The 22,846-nt window shown below is 42.2% G+C and overlaps 1 protein-coding gene across 1 annotated transcript in view; it reads right to left on the bottom strand.

Annotated features, from left to right (window-relative positions):
- The window catches only part of METTL24 (methyltransferase like 24), an 84,017-nt gene continuing 61,171 nt past the window's right edge, over nucleotides 1-22,846 (bottom strand). Inside the window, exon 5 of the mRNA XM_036317946.1 lies at nucleotides 1-4,285. Coding sequence (XP_036173839.1) covers nucleotides 3,971-4,285 — 315 coding nt within the window. The 3' untranslated portion in view covers nucleotides 1-3,970. The remainder of the gene's footprint in view (nucleotides 4,286-22,846) is intronic.

Raw genomic sequence — 22,846 nt, 5'->3', positions numbered from 1 at the left:
GAGCCAGCAATTGGCTAATACAAAAAAAAAAAAAATTACGTTATTGCTTAAAAGGAAAACATAAATTTATCTTTAGAAGAAGAGATTATATTAATTGAGCTTGGAGCTACAATTGCATTGTTAAGTATAACAATCTGTTTAAATAAGGCCTTCATTTTTAATCTGGCAAAATATGATGAAGCTAGTTTTCTGGTATAAATCCAAGCTTTGCAAAATCCCAACATGTAATACTTAGGAAATGCAAATCTCCTACTGTATTTATTACATATGAAACTCTTACAGCCAAGGCAGAACTGCTTATATGAATAGCCGATTCAAACTAAACAATGTAAATTCCTGAATTTACTTTTGCTCTACCATGATGTAAACACTCATGGATCGTCAAGTCAATTCTAAGGGAAGTTTACTTCTCCCTGGCTCTCTTCATTTGCACATGTCAAACAGCTACAAATATTTATATAATAACCTAGTAAAACTGCATAAAATACAATCACTCTAAGAAAAGGAGAAAGGAAAAATTGTTTTTCTTTTACTTTAATCTCAAATTGTAACAGAATTTGTGCGAAAAGGTGACCTCTGAATCTCTTACATCCTCACATGTTTTCCTCCTGAAAAAGAACCGTTTTTTCTACCATTGGATAAGAGATTAAATTTGTATTTTCAGATTCACTTATGAGCATTGCTCTGGTAAGAGTTAATGATGTCGCAGATATTCACATCGGAGCTCATTTATCGAAGATCAAAATCTAGTTTGAAACAAAAGGAACTCACACTACACTTCCAAGCGACTGTGCCCTTTCTAAAACCCAGGAGGAAAAGTGCCAAGTGTTGGGAAGAGCCAGGGCCAAGAGTCACTTCCAGGGCCTTGCAAGAGCTTTTCTGGCAACCTGAACATATTGACAGAGAATTCGTTGGGTCCCATTTTTCAGTAAGTCTCCATTTGGCAGGCATATCTTAATGAAGTAGGCTTTTAAAATTAAGTCTGCATGCTACAAAAATAACCCCAACTCTAATAGATTTGCAGGTCTGGTCTTAGTATATTCGTAGGGTCGTCCTCCCCCCCACCCCACCCCCATTTACTAATAGAAAGGCAAAAATACGTCCTTTGAAAGAAGCATCTTACATTTGTTAGAGGCTGTGGAGGCAGCATTGTGGAGGGACCAGCATGGGCTTTGGGATCTGACAGGCCAAGATGTGGATTCCTGCCCCACCACCTATTAGTGAATGATCTGAACAAACTGTCCAACCTCTCCGAGTGTCCTTACCTGTATATGTCATCTGGGAAAATGACACTTCTTTGGAGGGCTGTTGGGAGCATTAGGAATAATCCATGACAGTGCTGGGCACCCAGTAAGTGCTCAATAAACAATAGCCCTTGGTTTTGTTTGTTTGTATTTTGTTTGTGTTCTTCTGTGGTGATTTTGCCTGCTCTGCACCAGCAGCGTCTTCCCAAACACCAGTGCAGCGGTAACCTAGACCATTCCTCATGGTCGACCCCAGCTCTCCACGGTGGGGGTTCTGCCCCCTCGGGGACATTTGGCACCATCTGGAGACGTGTCTGGTTGTCACACTGAAAGGGAGGGAGAAGGTGCTCTGGTGGCTAGTGGAGGGGACCAGAGATGCTGCTAAACATCCCACAGTGCACTCCCTCCCCCAACAAAGAATGATCCAGCCCCAAATGGCAATAGTGCTGAGGTTAAGAAATGCTGGCCAACACAAGAATCACAATAAATTCTAGATGCAGGGAAACCATAGCAACAGTCAGAACATCATAAACTTCAAGCTCTCCATGAAGGGAATGAAGGACAGTCTCAGAAATAAGCATAAAATAAGTACGAATAATACTGAACAGGCTGCCTGGTAGGTGGGCATGGGTGGGTGTGTTTGTGATTTATTTTGAGTTCGTCTTTTTTTTTAAACAGTACACCCATTCTTGCTTCAGATATATATATGGAGTGTGATGAAGTCAGTGTTCTGTGCCACCAATCTGGAATAAATGGTAACTTGCCCTGTACAAAGGGGGCTTTCAGTAATGCCCAAGTCTTCAGGCCCATGAATTAAAAATATGAATATGATTGTGTATACATCTGGACACTTAAGATCAGTATACTTCACATGTTAATGTATAAGAAGGTTTAAAGGACTGAATGTATAAAAACATTTACTGTATATACTTCAGTGTGTAGGGTTTTTATGAAAAAAATAAAAGAGAATCTGTGACATAATCCAAACAGGAACTGGACTAAAAGTTAACTTTGTTTTGGAGGCTATGCCATGCAAACCAACAGTATAACTTTAGAGTTTTTATGGCCCCTTGTACCTCTGAAATTCCTGTGGACAGTAAAAGCAACTGAAGTGCAGTTATAAATCACACTTATGCAAGCTGGTTTCCCACCTCAATGACTTTTATTAGTGTACTATGGGTTTTAAAATAAAAGCCTCATTTATGTTTTTTAAAAATCATCACTAATTCAGAAAGTCTTGTTTCTTTTGAACCCAAAATTAGTGAGATCATCCAACTCTAATATATTTTGGTTTCTCACTTGAGGAATGATATTTTCAAACACTGCAAAACCCAAAAAGCCAACCCAGGGAATGTCTCAGGTAGAAGTAGATTTTTTTTTTTTAATGGGGAAGGGAATAAAGTTCAGTAGTAACCAGTATCCTATTCCCTCCTCAAATTTCTTGAACAAACATGTATGGCATGGTTTTCCTGCTCTGTTAGTATATAAAAAGTGTCAGAAAATATACTTAACTTACAATAAGGTAATAATTTGGTTGATTTTATACTACTTAATTTATTTGAAATAGGAATCTTGAAAATTATTCATGGGGGTAAATGTCTAATCCTGCAAATAGAACTAAAAAAGATCACTTGAACTATTGGGAACCTGCATTTTCTGCTTAAATTTTTTTTAAGTAGAAAGGATTGGTGCTATGGAAACACTGTGTAAGCATCCCAGAAAAGAGACTCTGGCCCTTCCATCTTTGAGATTGTGTTCGTGTGTGTGTGTGTGTGTGTGTGTGTGTGTGTGTGTGTGTGTAAAGAATTAACAGCATAGGCGAGTCTGTGGTTGAGAAATCAGGTGTGAAGTCAGAAGAGGCAACAATAGAGACACTCAAATTCTGCTTTGTGCTTCGTTCACAGGAACAGATGGGGATTTTAAGGCTGCTATGAAAAGAATGCTGAGTTGCAGCTCTTGATCGTCTAGTCTTAAACTCAGTGACAGAATTTGGTGTGTCTGTTCCCAGATACCGGAACTGTACATCTTATAAAACCATGGCATAGCCTCAGCAAAGGCTCAGGAGGAGTGATGGAAACCCACAAGGTGTAAAGGACATTCCTGACCAGGTGAACAAGGAGAACATGAAAGAGGTGAGTTCAAGTCAAATGCAAGGTCCTGTGTTAAACAGTAGGCTACAAACCCAAGAGTCTCATCAACCCAGTGAAAATGGAAAATGGAAAATGTCATGTTGGTGAATTCATGGATTATATAGGGTGTCCCCCCAAAAATGTATACTCACCTTTGAATAATTATTAAGGCAGTGTGTATTAAAATACATTTCATTTTCAAATGTGAGCCATCAGCTCTGAAAGTGTAAATACATTTTTTTGAACACCCTGTAGAAACATAATGAACTTTAGAGAAAACCGGGGTAAGTGGGGGGTTATCTTCCAACTAAAAATGAAGGAAGACGAGCATCCCCACTCTGTCAGAGGCAGACAGGCAAAGAGCCTGGTCAGGGCAGATGACGGCTGACTCCTGTGGTGTTCCTGTGTCCACCCTTCAACAAGGTGTAACCGTGCCCCTACCTCATGGCAGGCGCCAGGCTGCATGCACCACAAAGGCAATAACAACGCCTGCCTCAAGCAGGTAACAGGCTGGTGGGAGACTGCACAACGATCATTAGAATCTTGGCGTACTCACTCTGCAAATATTTCCTGGAGTTTTTGATGAGGCCCTGCATCCTATTTCCACCTGGTATTTACCCAACCAAGAGTATAACAGCTACTTGCATTGAATATGTCTTTCTTCAGGAATAGCTGAGGTTTAGATAAATCTTTGTAACTGTGAAAAAGCCTGAAATCGTTTAGTTCTAACTCTTTGAGGAGGCTGTACCAGAACCGCACGACACTGCTGTCGCTGCCGCTGACCTCGAACCCAGGCCAGTGGAGATGGATCTCAAAGACGAGCTGTCCAATCTGTTCCAGGACATCTTCCAGAATAAGATTTTCCAAAACTTTCCATTCTGCACTCTCCAGATCTGCTTTGAGAACATCAATCTGTAACATAAGGATAAACGGAGATCAGCATATTCAATAAACATGGTTTAAAAGGCCATTGTGCTGTCAGGAGCATCACCGTTGAACTACCTCCCCAGAAAGTAGAATTGTTCAAATTTTAGATTTAAAGGTCTTTTTCAGATGGTCACTTACAAATTTCTAACCTCACTCCACACCAAATATTAACATACAAATAATGAATTGCCAATCAGAAATCATAACGGGCCCTCGTACTTTCTGCCCAGTTGGAACGGATGCCCGAGAAGGAGATGCTGGACTGTGTGTATCACGAAGCTCTGCACCCACAGCCTCTCCCCAGAAACCTACGTGCTGCACAGAGGAACCAAGTGTGTCCAGACTGAACGATGGCCTGCAGAGAGGGCCTGACAGAGGACTGCTGGCTGCAGGGACCTCCTCACAAACCATACCCCCTCCAACTTCACCAGGACTGGAAGCCAGGGAGAGAGTTCTCAGGAATATTGGACTTGTAAAAAAATATTATTATGTCATGATTTCTTTAAAAAGTATATACCAGCACAGAATTCCTTTATATTTTTTAAGTGAAAATACCATTTTCTGTTCATTTAATGAATACAAATTCACATTCTGGATGAGATAAAAATGGAAAAAAAGAGTTAGGATGGCAGAGATTTAGCAATTAATTAAGGTATGAGAGTCAGCTCCTTTTTGCTGGCTTTGCACAAAATCCATTAGAATGACAGAAAGCAATGAAAGCTAATTCTTTACCGAGCGCCTATATGGGCCTGGCACTATGCTAAGTGCTTCATCTTGCAATACCCATGTACTCCCCTCAACAATTCTGAAAGGATGGTTCTCTTCGCGTCCCTATGTAGAGTTTAGGAAACAGACTCACAATAACCCATCCGTCACACAGCTGGAGGGGCAGAGGTGAAATTGGAACCGAACCTGTCTCTGGCCCATGTTCTTAACCACTACACAATGTTGACTCCCCATAACCACAAGAGGAACAATAGTAACTCGGAGTCCCTAAAAGGCTTTGGTTTGGAAAATAAGGTGCATCGGAGAGCGAGTAAAGGTCTGTGAGTAGAAGTATTGTTATCGACATCACCGCTTTACATTTGCAGAGCACTTTCCAGCTTAAAGAATTACTTTCTACATCTATCATCTCAGTTGTGCAGCCCCATCAGCAGACGAGGATTTGGTAAAGCTGACTTCCAAGGAATAAAGAGAAGTGGAAGTGGATAATTAGACCACCAAGGAAGGTGACAACATTCAGACACAGACTAGAATGAAGAGGATGGAGGGGTCACTGCAGTAGAGCAAAGGCCGGCTCCCCAAGAGGTGACAGCACCACACTAATCAGCCCTTCAGGAAGTGCCGACTGGAGTCACCCTCTCCAGCCCTTGAGAGTAGAATATTTTTGCCTGTGTAGAGGGATGGATAAGGACCAAGACCAATTCTGCCCCAGCGTCTCCTCTCTCTCAGCGCATGGCTGTTTGATAAGTTTCTCAGATGCAGCTGAGTCATCAGGCTCTCAGTGCAGTGGTAGCATTTCTTGCGGGATTTCAGAGTTGGATGGAGAAGATGCATAGAATTTAGACATAATTGCTCCAAGGAAAGGGTCTTTGCCCAGCATCCTGAGATCCTGTGGGAGACACTTTCATCCTCTTGCCTTGGCTAGTCCCTCCTGGTCCATCAGAGAAAGAGGGATGATGATAACAACCCCAAGATTACCAAGAAGCCTGAGAAAAGGGTAGATATCTATAAAGCAGCTGGTTGGTTCAACAGTTTCAAAATGAAAGAGGAAAACTTAAAACAAACAAAAAACAACTTTCTTTTCTGAAAGGAACAGAGCAAAGACAGGTTCCATGTGAACATACACAAGGCTAAAATAATTCTTGTCAATTGGATGCAATAGAATTAATTTGCCCCTTTTTTCATCTCTGTGGCCTTGGCACTTCTTGGCTTTGTTTAATTTTTGAAATCTAAGGCAGAAAATTCCTGAATGAGGGTAATTAAGCTGCCAAAAGAGATATTTAATCAAAACTTCAAAAACACTTTCTAATTGGTACAGAAAATTATCCAAAACCAAAAATCAACAATTGTTATGCCAATTCACATAGTCAAGAATTTCTTAGGTTCCTTATGGATTTATTGTTTTACTATGGTTTTCTGTTAGTTTGCATATGTTGAATGATCAATAAATTAAAGCATTAAAGGGACAGGGTAAAGCTAATCAGCCTAAAATTGGCCTAAAAACTATAATTATGAAATATAGAGGAATTACTTCACATATTTTTTCCAAACATTTTTAAAATAAGCTGTTAATCAGAAGTTATGAGCAACTGGAAAATAACCAAATTATTAGGCTAAATCACAGCAAATATATGCCTTTAATATGCATTCTTTGGAAATCCAATCTTAATTTACAAAATGTCAATCCATTCTAAAGATCAAAAATTATATTCAAACATGACAACATCCACACCCCCTTTTGATTTCCGTGCACAGGTTGGTCTATCTCATGCAGCCCAGCCGTGTTGTGGCACTGAGGAGCACAGATAACCAAATGCTGTGATTAAAACATGGTTTTCTCTTACACTGTGATTCTTCTATTTCTAGCATTTCAAAATGTTCTATTACTACTATTTTGCAAATATAATTTCCATTATTACTGCATAATGCACCCACTATTATTATTATTAAAAGGCTCTAAACATCTCTGAATAAGATATGCCAATTGTAATATACTAATACCAGTTTTCTACAATTGTGGCACTAAAAATCATGCAAATGATCATATCAGAATATTCAAGTGCAATCCTAATACAGTTAGGTTAAATAGAGTTTCTTGAAAAAACAAAAAAAACAACAACTGTTAACTGTCTGCAATCTCCAGAATGGCTGAAGACATTCTTGGGTAGAAGGGTCTCAAAGAAGGTAGATGAAACAAAGTTTTGGTATAATTTCAGAGGCATTTAAAGGGTTTAATCATAATTTTAACAGTTTTATTATTTTTTAGTCCTCATCTGAGGATATTTTTTCCATTGATTTGTTTTAAGAGAGAGTGGAAGGGAAGAAGGGAAGGAAGAGAGAGAGAGAGAGAGAGAGAGAGAGAGAGAGAGAGAGAGAGAAGAGAGAGAAGAGAGAGAGAGAGAGAAACATTGATGTGAGAGAGACACATAAATTGGTTGTCTCCCGCTTTCACCCCAACCAGGGTGGGGATCAAACCTGCAACCCAGGTACATGCCCTTGACCAGGAATTAAATCCTTGACCCTTTGGTTCCCAGTCTAATTCTCTAACCTTGAACCCCACTGGCAGAGCTCAATCATAATTTTAAAATAATTATGTCGATACAACTTCTTCCTGCTTTTTGGATTAATTATGAAAAGTTGTTTTTAATGATTAAAGCAAATCCAAGCTTTTATATATCAAGTCTACTTAGAGCAAGGTATGTATATCTGCACCTAAAAACTAAAGCTGAACACATTAAAAAGAGGGTCATGTTCTTGTAGAAAATAGAAGAAATTAATCTATCTTAAATGAACAAGAGGATTAAAAGTCTCTTTAAGAGCCTTAGACTTTAAACACATTAGATGAGGTTCAATTATCACTGTGGGCTGGCAGAAATGTAACATGACAAGATTTATGTTACCACCAGAGGAAAGGAGATAAGACTCACCCGGCATATTGTGAGAAATATAAAGGCCTACTCTAAGCTAATGTAAGGCCAATTCTGAAATAATAATAAAAGAAAATGGGTTTTATGTAGTGATAAGCTCACAGAAATAACCTCTGTAGGGGAGCAACACTTGGCAAATGAATTTTTTTAAAAAAAATAAGGAAAATATTTACAAACAAAGACTCTTTTGCCAGATCTCCAGCCTGTTCCAAAGGCTGCTGAGCAAGTGTCTTCTGGACAGGATCAAGTGATGTAATGCAGGACCTCAGAAACCCAGGTCAGGGCCGGTCATTGGTGAGCTGGTGACAAGTCAGAAGTCAGCAAGGCTATGGGTGACATACAACAGCAAGGGAGGAAGCAGCGCAAATTCAGGCAGGACTGAGGTGGCAGCCAGGGACTTGGCCAGGGCAGAGTCATGCAGGAAGGCCATGGCAGGACCAAGGACAGCACCGGGCAGCAGCTTTAATTTATTTCTACCCCCTCTTCCCCCGGCAGCTAAAACCAACACACAGCCACTCACCTTAGACCAGAACCCCGTGCCTTTAAGCTACATCACCTGGTTCATTTATTTTTCTGACCTGATCATATTCATGCAAGCATTCTCAAGTATTTCCAGAAGGAGATGGAGCATAAAATATAAACATGTATAAACTATTCCTACACAAACAAATAAATGGCCAAGCAAACACCCAAATAAAATGTTCCTCAGCCAGACATGTTCTTGAGGTTCAATAGGCAGGAGGCCTTTGAAGTGGGACCAAGTCAATCTCAGAGCATGGTGAGGCCAGCAATGTGACGTAGGCTACATAAAACATGGCCCAAGTGCAAAAAGCAAGCACAGGTTTAGAGGGACACACAATAAACTCATTGGGTGATTTAGATACTTTTTCAATATACTGAAATATGAGTTAAAAGTAACACTGTGCTGGGGGTGACAATTATGGAAGGATCAGCAGTGAGTGAAGACAAGTGTCAGAAGATAGAATTGAGAGGAGATGAGGGAATAGTAACAGGTCTCGGGGGGGGGGGGGGTGCTGTATGTCAGGGTCATCTTGACAGCCTCCACTTCTGGACCCTGGATGGACTTCTGGGGAACTACATAGCATGGCTCCACTCCTTTGTCGACATGCCTGATTCCCCTTCCCTCCCCCCTTTACTTGGGCTGTAAGTTCTTCCAGGGCAGGACCTAACTCCTCTTTGGTATCAAGTTTCCATGAGAGTTCCTGGCAGGCAGTCCATGTAATATCCTATCAGATAACAAGTCCTGTCTGCTCTGCTTCTGTAACTTCTGACACCCGGCCCCTCTTCTCTGCCCCTCACTTCCACACCGTGATCATCTTACTTCAGACCCCACTGACTGACTGGAAGGGAGGAGGAGGAATCAAAGGTTGTAAGTTAGGAACGAGGGCAGCTATGGATTCCATTGGCTTTCTCTGCATACATGGTGTTGGGGTCTTGATTAACAACACTTTATGAACCCTACACTCTAGCCAAACGCAGTTCCTTGCTATTCCTCGAAGTGCCATGCAATGTCCCACCTTGATCCTTTCTTCATGCTGCTTTCTCTGGGTGGAACACCAACAGAAGTTCCTGCTGGTCACCACCTCTCCCCTCTACCCACACACAGAGCCCCACAATCTCCTTCAAGCACAGGCTGAATTTCATTTTCTTTAAGAAACTCAGGTATTGGGGTTATTAAGAAATCCTTACACTCAGGATCTAAAGCAGAAACAATAATGTAAGAAGGCGTTATTTATCATATTCTGACAAGACATGGAAATACATACAAATTGTTTTTCTCTTCTTGGATATTTAACTGACGTTGATCTGCAAGGCTCCCATCCCAAACATGGTCTAGTTAATGATTCCAACACTGGAATAAGGAAATAAATGGCATCAATATGTAATTCTGTATATGGCGTGCAGTTTTTTTGGTTTTGTCCTGTTGTGTATGATGCAGGGACTCGTTTTGATGTAAATGCATAGGAATGTTTAGGAATGCTCCGTAGAGGAGCTGTGCTGTCCTGTACAACAGCCACTCACCACGTGTGGCCATCTAAATGTTAATTAATTAAAATAAAATACAATTAAAATTTCACTTCCTCCACCACATTTCAGGTGCTTGACAGTCACCTGTGCTAGTGGCTACCACCCTGGACAGTGCGGCCACAGGACATGTCCATCTTCACACAAAGTTCTGCGGGCAGTGCTGCCAGGGTCGGTGCCTAGAACCACCGGGAGGGCTTGTGAATACACAGCTTCTGATCCAGCAGGTCTGATCGGGGCCTGAATATTTGCTTTTCTACCAAAAGGCCAGTTGATGGTGATGCTGCTGGTAACTCAGCCCTATTTTAAATGCATTCCACATACTCCAGTGTTCTTAGTTACCTATACAGAGTGGTGCCCCTGTTGAAACTGTTATTCAGAGTTGAAGCCTTCTGCGAAGAAATGGTTAGTGGCAATGCAACAGACCAGTAACCCATGCCTGTTGGAGGTTAAAGTCCCCACTTCAAAGTTTTCTGTTCTTATTCAGCAACCCCTGAAATGCTCAGCAACTTTCTAGTCCTGGGATCACTACCCTTCCTCTGGATTCTCTGGGCATTTCCTTACTGCCTCCTCCTTCTTTGTTCCAGAACCATGCAAATTCTTCTCCTGCCAGAATTCTCATGACCACCACACTGCACGCCCCCTTCCTCTCTCAGTCCAGAAATGTGCAATGCCTTCCCCAAACGGGGCTACAAGGTCACATAGTTCCTTTCGCCTGAAAAAAGTGGGTTTGAGGCATCATTTAATGAAGTCGGCCCTCTTCTTTATCTATTGCATACTAAAGGCTAGCATATACTTCGAAGCCAGATACTGACACTATTTTGACCATTCAATGAATTTTATGGCTATAAATTTTTATTGAAAGCACAGACGCATTTTCTTGAAGTAAAGCAAAATTCAGTCAGAACTCAAGTGGAATGAGAAAATAAAGATATCTTTAGTCTCATAATACTCCCATAATAACATTCACTGTAGAAAAATTTAAGTTGAATGTGTCAAGTCTTTCCCCTGAAAAAGAATTATAATGTCACTAGGGCAGATCCTAACTCTCTGGAGCTTGAGGCTTATTTAATTTGAGGACCCTCTTTAAGAAAAAGAATACACCAGTCCTAGCTGGTTTGGCTCAGTGGATAGAGTGTCAGCCTGTGGACTGAAGGGTCCTGGGTTCAATTCCGGTCAAGGGCATATACCTGGGTTACAGGGTGGATCCCCAGTAGGGGCCTTGCAGGAAGCAGCCGATCAATGATACTATCACATCATTGATGTTTTTATCTCTCTCTCTCCCTCTCCCTTCCTCTCTGGAATCAATAAAAATGTATTTTTAAAAAAATAAGACATCATTATAAATACAGAATTAGGTAAAAATAATTTCTGGTTATAATTAAGACATATGCACAAGTCCCAACCTAAGAGAAAAGAGAGGATTAAATGAAAGCTAACTATAAACAGATGTATGGCTAAAAGCCAGAAAATAAAAAGTTTTTAAAAAAAATCCTGCAAGAAAAAATACAAGCAGTGCTGGTTTTGAACCTTCTGTTAAATTTCTGTAGCGATTAAAATGAGAAGAGAAAGAAACATTACACACAAAAAGATTAGTACTGACCACCATGTAAAGATATCACTCATACAATACTCAAAGGAATGTGCTAGATATTCAGATGTAGGTTATATATAAAAGGCTCACCTTAGGGAATATGTTAAGACAATGACTTGTCGAAGTAAGCATTTATTGGCTCTCACTGTATACTGCTAAAAAGTCCCTAACATTTGCTTTAGATGTGCCATCCCTCAGAACACAATATCTATCTTTTTTAAAATCTTGTATCAACTGGTAGAAAAGAAAGAAGAAAGAGAGAAAGAAAGAAAGAAAGAAAGAAAGAAAGAAAGAAAGAAAGAAAGAAAGAAAGAAAGAAAGAAACTAATAATCAAGCACTTGCTATATGCTCAGACAAGCAATGCTAAGCACTTTACATGTAATGTCCAAAGCAATCCCCAGTGAACACAGGAAATAAGTGTTTATCGTCCACCTCTTACAGATAGAGAAACTGAGGCCTATGTAGGTAACACACAGTTTGTGAGATGTGAAGCCTAAACCAAATCCAAGCAGTTTCCATAGAAACCCGAGCTTCAGAGAAGTTAATCAACCCACCCAGATCACAGCTATTGAGTGGTAGAACCAGGATTCTAACTGGGTCTGACTTCAAAACAGAAGTTCTTAACACCAGGTTCTTATACTCTCACAATATAAAAGGGTCCAAACACAAAATATGACATTGTCAAGGGTTTCTGGACTTACATACAGTTCTTTTAGAAAAAACGAGAGACAGGGGAAAAGCAAATGTGGAATATTTATTAATTTAATAAGTCTTTTTTAAATTTTATTTTTCAATTACAGTTTACATTCAATATTGTTTTGTATAGTTTCAGGTGTAACCACTATAGTGGTTAGACTCATAGATACAGAGAACAGACTGATGGTTGTCAGGTGGGAGCAGGGTGAGGGCTGGGTGAAAAAAGAGCAGGGACTCAGTAAATCTTTGTTGAGCTCCTGGCATGTGCCCACTTCCTGCCATGTTTGCAGGTGAAAGGCAGCAAACAGGTCTGCCTGCAGGCAAGGCACGCCCATTTGAGCAGTTGCAGCATATTTTATCACTGGAACTGGCGCCCTCTCCTCTCATTCCAAGTACTTTGAATAAACATTGTCATTATATCCATTCCATAGCTCTCCTATGACCAAAAAGCATAATTTGGGGCTGGGACATTTTCTTTGTCACTTCATGTTTTATCAAGTTTCATACAATTTTTAAAAATATTTTAATGTTTTTATTGATTTTTAGAGGGAGAGGACGAGAGTGATAGAAACATCAATGAGAGAGAATCATTGATTGGCTGCCTCCTGCATGCCAGGTGCTAGGGATCAAACCTGCAACACGGCATGTGCACGGCAACCTCCTGGTTCATGGGTCAATGCTCAACCACTGAGCCACACCAGCTGGGTTAATTTACACCTACATACAGCTACAGGGCAAGATGAGAGCCGACCTTCCTGAAAAATATGACCTCTCATTCCATTTTCATGCTCATATGAATTTAGCAAAAAGTTTGTATTTTTTCATGTTTCACACGATCTATTGATTTACATTTGGCAACCTCTGAATTGCATAAGCAGGGGTGACTGCAGATCACACACAAAAAATGAAAAGAAAGAAATGGACATAGCACATATGGAAGAGCGGAGGAGTCATTTCAACATTTATCAAGATAAAAGGGTGTAAGAGCCTCATTCATTAGACAAGGAGTAGGCCAAGGAAGAGGATGCGAAGGAGAAGAGGGGTGGGGTGGAGATGAGACAGCTTCTCCAATTGCTGTGCCCCTTGTAGAGGACTTCTGGTTGAAATATCCCCTCTCCAACTGCCCTAACACCTTTCTTAATCCTCAGTCCCACAATAGGAACAGTCAGAAGGCTGCCTAACATAGTGAAAAAATACCTTTACTACTTTGTTTGATATGGATTGACATGTGGGAGATTTGACAGGTGATAATCTTTGAAAATCATTCAAATCCCTGTACTTCTAACTGAACCAGAGCAATCAATACATATAATGGATTTTTTTTTTAAGTCTGTGTGTTGGCCCAGAACAGAGAGAGTGGAGGTAATCATGAAAGTTTTATGGGTTGTCAACCAGGGACTGCCTCATCTTGCTTGATTTCTGTGGTGACTGTTTTTATAATTCTTAAATCAAGATTCCCAGAATTCTCTGTCTTGCTTCTTTAAAAGAATTGCTGATGCCTGGGAGGCTTTAGCCAGGAGGCGATTCAGTTTTATTGGAGCTGGAGGAGTTTTCCAGATGGCAATTTTTTCAGTAGAAACAAAGGGTAGGATGCAGTGTCCCTAACACGCGTACACCACTTACGGAGCTTGGCGGCCAGTCTATTGTTAACCTGGCGCCATGAACGCCTTCCCTTAAATGGATGCTGTATATTTCAGGAAGTGGGTGGTTTCAGGAAGGCATTTTTTAGGCACCAAGGAAAGCTCTGAATTATGTTGAATAGAATGAGGATCGTTACTTCACAGCCTACCTGTTTCTTCCTGATAATGTAAATGACATTTGCACTCCCACAAAACCACACCTCTCACAAAACATTATTGTAGCAAGTTTATGTTCCCTTAGTTACTAATGATCCTCATACCTGTGTTTTCCATAAATGTCTAAATGGAGGAAAATGTATTCTTTTTTTATTAAATCTTTATTGTTCAGATTATTACATTTGTTCCTCTTTATTCCCCCCATAGCTCCCCTCCACCCAGTTCCCACCCCACCCTCTGCCCTTACCCCCCCCCCCACTGTCCTCATCCATAGGTGCACGATTTTTGTCCAGTCTCTTCCCGCATCTCCCTCCGCTTAACCCCCCCAGAATAGTCAGTCCATTCCCTTTCTATGTCCATGATTCTATGATAATCAACAGTTCATTCTGTTCATCAGATTATTTATTCACTTGATTCTTAGATTCACTTGTTGATAGATGCATATTTGTTGTTCATAATTTGTATCTTTGGCTTTTTCTTCTTCTTCCTCTTCTTAAAGGATACCTTTCAGCATTTCATATAATACTGGTTTGGTGGTGATGAACTCCTTTAGCTTTTCCTTATCTGTGAAGCTCTTTATCTGACCTTCAATTCTGAATGATAGCTTTGCTGGATAAAGTAATCTTGGTTGTAGGTTCTTGGTATTCATCACTTTGAATATTTCTTGCCACTCCCTTCTGGCCTGCAAAGTTTCTGTTGAGAAATCAGCTGACAGTCATATGGGTATTCCCTTGTAGGTAACTGCGTTTCTTTCTCTTGCTGCTTTTAAGATTCTCTCTTTGTCTTTTGCTCTTGGCATTTTAATGATGATGTGTCTTGGTGTGGTCCTCTTTGGATTCCTTTTGTTTGGGGTTCTCTGTGCTTCCTGGAGTTGTAAGTCTATTTCTTTCACCAGGAAGGGGAAGTTTTCTGTCATTATTTCTTCAAATAGGTTTTCAATATCTTGCTCTCTCTCTTCTTCTGGCACCCCTATAATTCTGATGTTGGTACGCTTAAAGCTGTCCCAGAGGCTTCTTACACTATCTTCGTATTTTCGGATTCTTTTTTCATTTTGCTTTTCTGGTTGGGTGTTTTTTGCTTCTTCGCATTTCAGATCTTTGCCTTTATTCTTGCGCTCCTCTGGTCTGCTGTTGGGAGTCTGTATAATATTCTTTATTTCAGTCTGTGTATGCTTAATTTCTAGTTGGTTCTTTATTACAACATCAAGGGTCTCATTAGATTTCTTGAGGATCTCAATAAGTTTATCGGCGACTTCTAGACAGTTCTTGAGAGACCTTAAAAGTGTGGTTCTGAACTCAATATCCTCCATGACAATTTTGTCCTGTTTCTTTGTCTCCGCATTTTTTATGCTTTCTTGGTGCACCCCCTAGTGGTCTTTGTGCGCAGTCTTGTTGTAGTTAAGCCTAGATTGTTGTAGTTAATACTAGGGGGATTTGACCTCCAGGCCAACTGGCTGTGAGAGTCAGCTGTGTCTGCAGTGGGAAAACTTCTGTCCTCTGGGGAGGTGCTAATCTAGCCTTTGCCTGAGGCTATCTGGCAAATGGCTCTGTGCAGGGCTTGGGCGGGGCAGGTCCCACGGGATCAACAGGGCGGGTGGAGGGAGCAGTTATGGCTGCTCTCAGTCCCGTCCCCAGAGGCTCTGCCTCTCAGAGTCCCAGCAACCGCTGCAAACCTCAGAGAGAAAGCTGCCCTCACCTTCCGACAGATGCCAGACAATCCCACTTTTCCCAGTTGAGTCTGGGTCCCTAGAGACTCGCCCAGAACTGGAGCTCAGAATCTGAGACTCCCTCCCGATTGTAAACGACAACCACGCCCTCAGCCACCAGCCTGCTCCACGCGCACCTCCGCACCACCTTTGTATTTTCCGCACTGTGCCTCCTCTGAGTCTCGGTATGCTGTTCTCTTTCCTTCTAGTTGAAGAATTTCCCCTCAGCCAGCTTTCCTGTGGTTCTGGGTGATGTCCGTTCCGTCTTTTAGTTGTATTTTTGAAGTGGTTGTTCGAGGCAGCTAACTCCGGTGTTTACCTATGCCGCCATCTTCGGAAAATGTATTCTAATCGTCTTGTTTCTCATGAGGGAAAGACAAGCAGCAGCATCTTGGTTCTTCTGAAATGAGCTGCCAGATTGGGTTGAGATCCTTAGTATCTGGATGTTTAACTAGTGAATTCATGTTGAAAACAGCTTCTTCATATTTTTTAGTTAAGAGCATTGCATTTTCAATTAGTTGTTTCCATAAAACTGAATGTGGTGAACTAGATGATTTCAGTTGCGAGGGTCTTGATCTATACTGGAAATTGGCATCCAGATACACATTTGAACTTGAAAAAACAGTGTGCAGGGAAGGACCAACAAAAGAGAGTCCATAGTCCATGTAAAATATGTATATGGTCTATTTTTTAAGTCAATTCTCAGTTATCAATGGGGTCATTTCCAAACCCACATTCAAAAGGGACAGTTCATAACTAAATATTTATTTTGAGTCATCTGCAATTTAGATTAACTAGATCCCTAGAGGAAAATAATAAGTTGCTGATAGTGCAAAAACAGCTTTCATTGTTCGTGGGGAATGTGACGTATTTCTGTTTTCTTCATAGACAAAAAGCCAGTACAAATTTGTTTATAGCAAGCCCCAGAGGAACTTTAAGAGGTCTTAGTAATAAATATTTCGTTTTAAAATGAATTATGAAATAGAGCTTTACAATGTGTTGTAGCGCAGCTTTAATTTTATTACACTGGGATAGGACTTTTTTCAAAAATAAATGTGCTTTATTAAAAAGTTGGTTGTAAAAGTGCAACTGAGAAAGAAATGTATGAAACAAAAGTAGAAGCTCCTTATTCCTACCCACGTTTTAAATTTTGGTAGAGTGCCGGGAGCCAGTCCATCCTTGCTGTTTCAAGGGACCTGGCATATATGGCATACTGTTCTTAAAATGTTTGCTCACCTTCTTGGCACTATGTGTTTTAACCAAGGTCTCCTCTCTGAGAAAGGTTGTTTCCCCTACATAATCTTTACTCCCTGGAATGGAGATAAGAAACGCCCTAACCTTTGGAATAGAGATTGATAGGATTGGAGTCAACTGGTATAAATACAGATGTAACAAGACAACAGAAGACAGAACCTACACACAGAACTTAGAAGACAGAACCTACACAGAACCTACAGACAGAAGAACTTCGCTGGAGAGAACATGGCAAAAGATTCTGGACTGAACCTGACTACAGAAATTGGCAAAAGAACCTGACTAGAACCTGGTGACTGAACCTGGCTGGAGAACCTGAGAACCTGGCTGGAGAACCTAGCGAGGGAACATGGCTACAGAACCTGGCTGGAGAACCTGGAGAACCTAGCAAGAGAACATGGACACAGAACCTGGCTGGAGATCCTAAGCAGAACCTCTCTGGAGATCCAGACCAGAACTTGGCTGGAGATCCTGGCTGGAGACCCTGGCTAGGCTGCTGATCAACTGAACACTGTCTCTGTGTCCTTCCTTCTTCGCCGACTCCGTCTACGCCTTTGGGAACCCCTGGACCTGCTGGGGCAGGACCCCGGCATCTGGCGCCCGAACAGGGACCCCTAGGTAAGCCCCACTCTCGGGATGGATAGGACTCCACCGTAGGAAGAGGGTGGATAGTCTTCGCCGACTCCATCCACACCTTTGGGAACCCCTGGAACAGGATTCCCCTAGGTAAGCCCCTCCACCCCCCATTGCGAACTCCACACTTGGGACGGATAGGACTCCACCAGGGTATTGCAGACCCCCCTATAGAGGATAAGTAGGGTAAGAAGGTGGATAGTACAGAACTTAGATTGAGAAGATGTATCATACTGAGTCCAAAGAAAGAAGACTCTGTATTGATTCTTAGATTGAGAAGATGTGCCATACTGAGTCCAAAGAAAGAAGACTCTGTATTAATCTTTAGATTAAGAAGATGTGCCATACTGAGTCTAAAGAAATAAGACTCTGTATTGATCTTTTAACACATATGCTTGCTAGCAGAGGAATTAAGGTTACTCCCAGTCAGACAGAACGTTTTATACAAGAAGTATGTCCATGCTTTTCTGAGGAAGGAAAGGTAAATGTAAAGGCATGGGAGAAGATAGGCCCAAGGAGCCTTATCCTTAACCCCACTGCAGCCTTTCCACCCTGGGAAAATGCAGGATTGGCAAGCTCTCTCTGGGGTGATAGATCAGGACTCAGGTAATAGCGGAAAGCGCCAATCCTACTCTTAAAATGGATACAAGAGAGCATTTGGGGTTTTTCTTTTTAATGCCTGCTTTTAAAAAATAAAAAAGGGGGAATTTGCTGGGAGCCGGTCCATCCTTGCTGTTTCAAGGGACCTGGCATATATGGCATACTGTTCTTAATATGTTTGCTCACCTTCTAGGCACTATGTGTTTTAACCAAGGTCTCCTCTCTGAGAAAGGTTGTTTCCCCAGGTAGGGATTTTCCCCTGAAGGTTAGGGAGGGAATAAAACCTCTTAACTAAGTGCCAGGCGGGTAATTAATCACTTTAACTACGAACAATCATGCTTAAGCTACATAATCTTTACTCCCTGGAATGGAGATAAGAAACGCCCTAACCTTTGGAATAGAGATTGATAGGATTGGAGTCAACTGGTATAAATACAGATGTAACAAGACAACAGAAGACAGAACCTACACACAGAACTTAGAAGACAGAACCTACACAGAACCTACAGACAGAAGAACTTCGCTGGAGAGAACATGGCAAAAGATTCTGGACTGAACCTGACTACAGAAATTGGCAAAAGAACCTGACTAGAACCTGGTGACTGAACCTGGCTGGAGAACCTAGCGAGGGAACATGGCTACAGAACCTGGCTGGAGAACCTGGAGAACCTAGCAAGAGAACATGGACACAGAACCTGGCTGGAGATCCTAAGCAGAACCTCTCTGGAGATCCAGACCAGAACTTGGCTGGAGATCCTGGCTGGAGACCCTGGCTAGGCTGCTGATCAACTGAACACTGTCTCTGTGTCCTTCCTTCTTCGCCGACTCCATCTACGCCTTTGGGAACCCCTGGACCTGCTGGGGCAGGACCCCGGCAGTAGAGCTTTACAGCTATGACAGCAATTGCTAAAATTCTGAGGTTGACTAATGTCACCTTGGCTCTTAATCAATCTCATTAACGCTTGCTTGCCCAATGTTTCTAATGAACTATGTCGACTCTCAAGAGATCTTAGCCTTGAATAGCCCACCTTCCGCAATGTTCCCAGAATTATCTACCTAATTTAAAACCTAGTTCATTAAGCTCCTTCTTTCAGAGCCTCTGAAATCCAGACTCTGTTACAGAGCTCCCTCACAACCTGGGCCTACCCTCCCTTTGTGCCTCACTTCTTTGCACTCTCCACAAATCACCTTTGTGCCAGCCAAATTTTTTACCTGATTTGGAATTCATGATTCTCTTTCTTACCTCTACGCCCTTGCATTTACTATTTCCCCTCCCTTCTAGCTCTGATAAACTCCCATTCAACTTTTAAGAGCCAGATGAAATAGCATCTCTTCTGTGCTACCTCCTTGACCACCCAAGAAAAAAAGAGCTACTTCTCTTCTGTGTCTCTTACGGTTGCACTTACTACATTACTATAGAATTTTTGTGCAAATGTCTGTCTCCCTCTATAGACCATGATGTCCTTAAGGGCAAGAACCCACATCATTGCTTCTTTGTCATTGGTTGAGTTCTTGATTTACAGGAGGCTCTCAAAGGGTTTACTGAATACTCAAAGAGTGTTCAATTGCATCCAGCAAAAGTAAATAACAAACAATGAAATCCAGTCTCTCTTCCTCATCTATAGCATGGGATATGAAATAGTTGAGAGTAATGAGTACATATAACAAGCATTAACAACCTATGGCTGACCTGTAGAAGGAAAGCACGCCATGACACTCTGTGGGTAGGCACCTCCACAACTTCATTCCAGTCATAGAGAAGGCAAACCACACCCAAATGTTTCTCCTTCCCACCTTCCTTCTGCCTTCCTCTTCCACTTCCTGTGACTTCACACCCACAGCATTCACTCTCAGATGCCCTCTGGCTGGCCAAAGCTTATATACCAAGCCATACACAGAAATGGTCTTCTTTTCCACCTCAGCCAACTTCCCATTCCCCCAGCCAAGTGTTAGGCAATACCTTCCCGAGAAATAAATAAGATTACATAGCTTACATAGGTGATGCTCAGGCAAGAAGAAGCTTAATCTTTCATGGAGAAATATCTGTTTAAAAGATTAGCTAATTAACTCAAATGACTCTCACCAGCAGACTATACTGAAGAGATATTTTTAGTGGAAGGCCTTCCCAATTGCCCTTGGGTTTTCTGGGTCAGTGGAGACCACCAGCCCCAAGATGGAAGAGATGGTGTCAGCAACCAGGCATCCTCTATTTCCTAAAATGTTGCTCACACCTGGCAAGTCTGCAGGGATTTCCCATTGCGTCTTCCTTAGAAGGTCAGTGCTCAGAAGATCACAATCTCTCAGAGTATACACTTTTGGCCTCGTGGGAAGAAATCATTAAAAAAAAATAGATTTGGTAGGAGAGCAAGGAGAAATGGTTTGAAAGAAGAGATGTGTCAATATTGGGGGAACCACACACGGAAGGTACAGTGCCTAAATAGATGGCACTCACACAAAAAGCCAAATGAAAAAAATCAGAAATGCAGCCATCCCAACATTTTTTCTACTTAAAATGCTTTTCCTTTAAAGAAGCTGTGTCCTATATTTTGTAAAAAAATTACAAAAGATTGAGTGAGTCAGAAAACCCCAGAGCACTTTTTTTCCTGAAATTATGAAAGCCTACTGAAAGGCTCAAAATGCTTCTGCTCTACTCTCGCTTCTAGTGATATTCATTTCTATCCCCAATTTGATCTTATATCCAGGCCAGCCACTCCTCTTACAGCCACGCATGCTGAGATCAAAGGATGGAGAGACTGTGACATGCAAGACTAATGTTACAGAGAGAAGAGTTGGAAAGGGATCACACTTCATTAAAAAAAATAATTTCAACAGATAAAAACCATTTTCAGAGTAAGCCAAAATAAAAAATAGTAGCAACTTTAAATTTCATTTTGGGAGCTTGAGGGATGTTATATCTTTATGTGGTTGCCTAGGGAACAGGATTCATTTATCCTTTACTATCCAATAATTTATTGGAAATTGCCATTCTATATTAGATCTATGATAGCTAAATTTTCCAAATGAAAAAGCCACTCCAAAATTCACTGTAAGTTGAAAAGCCCCTCAAAAAAATGCAGTTTAAGTTATAGTTTTGGGATCTTTGTCAGGAAAACATCATAGAAAGCTAAAGCTCTTTTAATATCTCTTTCCAATACATTAACATTCTTCTACTTGAACAGGAGATGTTCTTATCCATAATATCTTATTCTTCATTTTGATTACTGAACATGGAATCTTCTTATAAATAAGTGAATTTGTCTTGATTAAACACACTCATGTTAGTATGCCAAAAAAATATAAATGTGAATATTCTAGTCTGAACTAATCCATGCAAAATTATTCTGATTTTCCCCTAAGCACGAATAGAAGCATATCAAATATCCTGGATAACAGATGTAAGAAGCCAAGAGTGATTTTGGGTTTTCATACATAATAAATTTTCTTCAACTCTTGCTTATTATAGGCCCACCCATGAGGGTGAAAAGTTTGGGTAACTGTCATGGGGAGGCTTACTTAAAGGGCAATCCTACCTAATAAAGAGGAAATATGCAAATTGACCATCACTCCAACACACAAGATGGACACCCCATGTGGTCAAAGATGGCCGCCACAAGATGGTCAGCAGGGGAGGGCAGTTGTGGGCAATCAGGCCAGCAGGGGAGGGCAGTTGGGGGTGACCAGGCCTGCAGGGGAGGGCAGTTGGGGGTGACCAGGCCAGCAGGGGAGGGCAGTTGGGGGTGGCCAGGCCAACAGGGAAGGGCAGTTAGGGGTGACTGGGCCTGCAGGGGAGGGCAGATGGGAGCAACCAGGCCTGCAGGGGAGGGCAGTTAGGGGCAACCGGGCCTGCAGGGGAGTGCAGTTGGGAGCAACCCTGCCTGAAGGGGAGGGCAGTTAGGGGCAACTGGGCCTGCAGGGGAGGGCAGTTGGGAGTGACCAGGCCTGCAGGGGAGGGCAGTTGGGGGAGACCTGGCTGGCAGGTGAGGGCAGTTAGGGGCAACTAGGCTGACAAGGGAGGACAGTTAGGGGTGACCGGGCCAGCAGGGGAGGGCAGTTGGGGGCAATCGGGCCAGCAGGGGAAGACAGTTAGGGGTAACTGGGCCTGCAGGGGATGGCAGTTGTGGGGGACCAGGCCTGCAGGGGAGGGCAGTTTGGGGGAACAAGGCCTGTAGGGGAGGGTAGTTGGGAGGGACAAGGCCTGCAGGGGAGGGCAGTAGGGAGGGACAAGGCCTTCAGGGGAGGGCAGTTGGGGGGGACCAAGCCTGCAGTGGAGGGCAGTTAGGGACAACTAGGCTGGCAACCAGGCTGGTGACCAGGCCTGCAGGGAAGGGCAATTGGGGGAGACCTGGCCGGCAGGGGAGGGCAGTTAGGGGCAACTAAGCTGGCAAGGGAGGGCAGTTAGGGGTGACCGGGCCAGCAGGGGAGGGCAGTTGGGGGCAATCGGGCCGGCAGGGGAGCAGTCGATCAGACTGGCAGGGGAGTGCTTAGGGGGTGATCAGGCTGGCAGACAGAAGCAGTTAGGGGCAATCAGACAGGCAGGCAGGCGAGCAGTTGGGAGCCAGCAGTCCTGGATT

The sequence above is a fragment of the Myotis myotis genome, unplaced genomic scaffold (genome assembly GCF_014108235.1).
Source record: "Myotis myotis isolate mMyoMyo1 unplaced genomic scaffold, mMyoMyo1.p scaffold_m19_p_7, whole genome shotgun sequence".
NCBI lineage: Eukaryota > Metazoa > Chordata > Mammalia > Chiroptera > Vespertilionidae > Myotis > Myotis myotis.
Note: the sequence above shows the minus strand (reverse complement) of the source record. Positions and strands in the feature narration are given on the sequence as shown.